This window comes from Austrofundulus limnaeus, unplaced genomic scaffold (assembly GCF_001266775.1).
Source record: "Austrofundulus limnaeus strain Quisiro unplaced genomic scaffold, Austrofundulus_limnaeus-1.0 Scaffold383, whole genome shotgun sequence".
NCBI lineage: Eukaryota > Metazoa > Chordata > Actinopteri > Cyprinodontiformes > Rivulidae > Austrofundulus > Austrofundulus limnaeus.
Genome location: NW_013952785.1, coordinates 57,389 through 61,068, shown reverse-complemented (window position 1 = coordinate 61,068; position 3,680 = coordinate 57,389). Strand labels below are relative to the sequence as shown.

The 3,680-nt window shown below is 47.4% G+C and overlaps 1 protein-coding gene across 1 annotated transcript in view; it reads left to right on the top strand.

The window, feature by feature from the left end:
• zbtb45 (zinc finger and BTB domain containing 45) overlaps positions 1–3,680 on the top strand; it is a 26,452-nt gene that overhangs the window by 4,765 nt on the left and 18,007 nt on the right. Inside the window, exons 2-3 of the mRNA XM_014023645.1 lie at positions 462–1,794; positions 2,132–2,266. Of these exons, the coding sequence (XP_013879099.1) occupies positions 730–1,794; positions 2,132–2,266 (1,200 nt within the window). The 5' untranslated portion in view covers positions 462–729. The remainder of the gene's footprint in view (positions 1–461; positions 1,795–2,131; positions 2,267–3,680) is intronic.

The window sequence follows — 3,680 nt, the reverse complement described above, 5'->3', positions numbered from 1 at the left end:
AGGGAACACAAAGTTATTGCGAGGGAACGCAAAGTTATTGCGAGGGAACGCAAAGTTATTGCGAGGGAACGCAAAGTTATTGCGAGGGAACGCAAAGTTATTGCGAGCTAACGCAAAGTTATTGCGAGGGAACACAAAGTTATTGCGAGGGGAACACATGTTAATGTGAGGTAACGCAAAGTTATTGTGAAGTAACGCAAAAGGAAAAAAATCCCCCCATGTCCCCACACGGCTCCGTATAAAATAGGAACCACTAGTGTCAGCTATTTTTCCCAACTCCTGAAGGATATTAGTGCTCGATCAAGCCATTTGTGCTGAATTACAACAAAAACAATTTGCAAACCTTCAGAGGAAACAGGAGTCTGATATTTTGTCAAAATGATTTATTCAAACAATTATTTGTTACATTTTTAACAAGTGTTTCATGTGTTGAGATTTATATAATTTGACTGTTTTTACAGGCATGGTGAAGCCGGTGGAAACAAACTGACCACCCCGCTCTGAAGAAGAGAGCAGCTCATCAGTTTATTCACTGCACAGCAGCAGCTTGGAAGCTTTTATTGAACTTATTACAGTTTGAACCACGCCGCCCACTTAGTGGCTCATGCACTGTGTTTGTTTCCCTACCTGTCCACCTYACACCTCAAGCTGACGCAGAACCCCAGGCACCTCGTCCCCCTTCCCCACCCCCACTCCCACCCTATCCCCAGTGATTCACCCCCTCCTGCCATGGTGTCTGGCACAGAAACGGTGCACTACATCCACCTGCACAATTCCAGCCAGTCCGTTCTGGAAGCCCTGCGCACCCAGCGGCGTGAAGGCCTCTTCTGCGATGTGACCGTGCGCATCCACGACGCCTCGCTGCGTGCCCACGCCTGCGTCCTGGCAGCCGGCAGCCCTTTCTTCCAGGACAAGCTGCTGCTGGGTCACTCTGAAATCTCCGTGCCGCCGCTGGTGCCTGCTGAGACCGTGAAGCAGCTGGTGGATTTCATGTACAGCGGCTCGCTGGTGGTGCTGCAGTCGCAGGCCCTCTGCATCCTCACAGCTGCCAGCATCTTACAGATTAAGACGGTCATTGATGAGTGTACCCAGATCATCTCTCAGAGGAAGGCGGCGGTAGGGGCGGCGAGCGCAGCTGCTGCAGCAGCCGCAGCGGCAGCTGCAGGGGCCGGAGCTGGAGGGGGGATGCTTGGAGGGGTTCTCCCAAAACAAGAAGAACGAGCCATGGGCAAAGGGAGGGAGAGTGGCAGCAGTGGAAGTTGCTCTGTCAGTAGTGCAGGCGGGGGCGGAGCTTACGCAAACTTCTCTAATTTCATGGCTGAATGTGGGGGTGGGAACATGGCAGGGGGCCTGGGGGGGGCCAACGTTGGTGTCAATGAAAGCGGCCCAGGCCCCATGGATCAGAATAGTTCTGTAGGTCTGATGGCGCTGGGCGACATGGGGCCCGGCTCYATGTGTGGCGCCGATGGTCCCATCCTCATGAAGCAGAGCTCCAGCTGTACTCAGGATGTAAGGTACAAGCTCAGAGACCTGCTGGCCCAGACGGCCAACGGTGCGAGCACCAGCAGCACGGGAAACCTGTCGACGGGCTGCGGCGGCTCCGCTGGGACCAGTGTGGACAGCATGGGCAGGGACGGCCTCTGCGCCAACAGGACCGACCTCTCCGATGACCTGGTGGGAATGGACCGGTACAGCGAGGAGGAGGACCTGGATGGGAGGGAGCCAGGAAGAGACGGAGACAGAGACAGGGGGGCGAGCCACAGCCGCAAGCAGAGGCAGCCGCTACGACTCCAGGTAGGGGGATAAGGGGAAGGGTTGCTATGGTTACAGCTTTCAGGCATGCAGAGCTGCAACATTTTCCATTTCTGTCTTTATATGCTTTCCCCTCATCTCACACTGCATTGGCGTATATCGCTGAGATGTTTCTGCACTTTGCAAAATTGAATCTGTCGTCTCATCCTCAGCAGTCACATCCTTGTTGTTGATCCATGGACTTCTGCATATTAACTGTAGGTCGTTGTTCTCACTGGAGCCTGCTTGTAGCTGGGTCAATGTGCTGCTGCTCTTAACACGGTTACAAACTGGACATGGTTTCTGCCCTTAAACATGACGTGGACTTGTCTTTCTTCAGGTGCTTGGAGGAGAGGGAGTGGTGGTGAAAGATGAAGGTGTGCAGGACACAGCTGGGACTGTCTATTCACTGGAGGATGGGCGGCGACATCAAGAGCAGCAGGGCCCCCAGGACTCCTTGGCCAGCTTTGGACAGGTACATTCATTTACAGGTGACGTGCAAAACCTTTGAACCAGCTTAGAAGTRTATTTAATAAAAATAAAAATACAGCTTGAACTGAAACTAAAGCCCACTTTTATTGARTATATTAATAATTTAACAACTACCACACTGAGAAGGACACTGTTGTGCATTTTAAATGTTGCGCTTTGATTTTAAGGAGAATTAATGTCTGCAAAATGTATTTTTCAAAGATCTGYTTGCATTTGGTTTCTAATCAGCAATTGTGTGAAGTCCTGAAGGAAGCACGGTGGAGCAGATTTATGCGGCAGCCTGCTGTACGTTGCAGACTACACAGGGAACATCTGCTACACAGTCAGTTTTCTCCCAAGCACTGTAGACTAGGTCATGATTCGAAATAAAAATCAGCCTCGTTTAGACAGAAAAAAACATTAGGAAATACTAACAAAGCACTGTGGGCAATTATGAAGAAATTCAATGTTTTTAAATATATCATTCCTTGAGGTATGGTTTCGTTATTACTATTATTATTTTACTTTTACAACACTTAGCATAATGTAAAACAACAGTTTTTTATCAAAGTTTTATGTTCATCGCTATTTCTTAAACTACATCCTCTGAAAAAAATGTTTTAAATAGAAATTGTTTAGTTTTTGAGTTGCAAATTTGTTTTTGTTTTTTTTAGTCCAATGCAAGAGCTTGTTTTGTAAATGTGTCTATTAGTGGCAGGCCATGCATGTAGTAGGGGGGGAGTATGGACCTGGCAGCAGCAGAAAGAGCAGGGGGGGCAGAACAAGGACAGGCTGCCAGCTCTGACACTTTACAGTCATATGAAAAAGTTTGGGCAGCCTTGTTAATTTTCCTGATTTATCTTTATAAATCATTGATTGTTTGGATTTAAAAAATCACTTAAATRTATCATATTGGGGACAAACACAGTGATATTTGAGAAGTGAAATGAAGTTTATATGATTTACAGAAAGAGTGCAATCATTGGTTAAAGGGGAAATATGTGTTTCTCAGGCATATATTTAAATACTATACCATAATAAAGTATCTATGTCACTTTTAGTTGTTATTAAAATGCTGTTTTTATGTTTAAATAGAAAATAAACTTATCTTCTCATCACTTCCTCTTCTAAATGTGTTGAAATTGGCCTCTGTCTCTTTAAGAACTACCTCCTGCTTCTGTCCCGTCACCGTCACCCGTTGGTGGGGGTCGCGTGTGCACTATGATGCAGTTTACATCTGAAAATACATTTCCTCAAAGGTATTTTTAATCTGAAAAGAGCTTCACTGAGTGAGAAGTWGTGGATCTCAGCAGACAGTTAGGTTTCACTTTCACTTTGCTTTGTTACTGCTGAGAGCCTGCAGGAGTCATGGGCGGGGTGTGTGGGGAGAGGGGAGCGGGGGCGCTCTGCCATGAGGA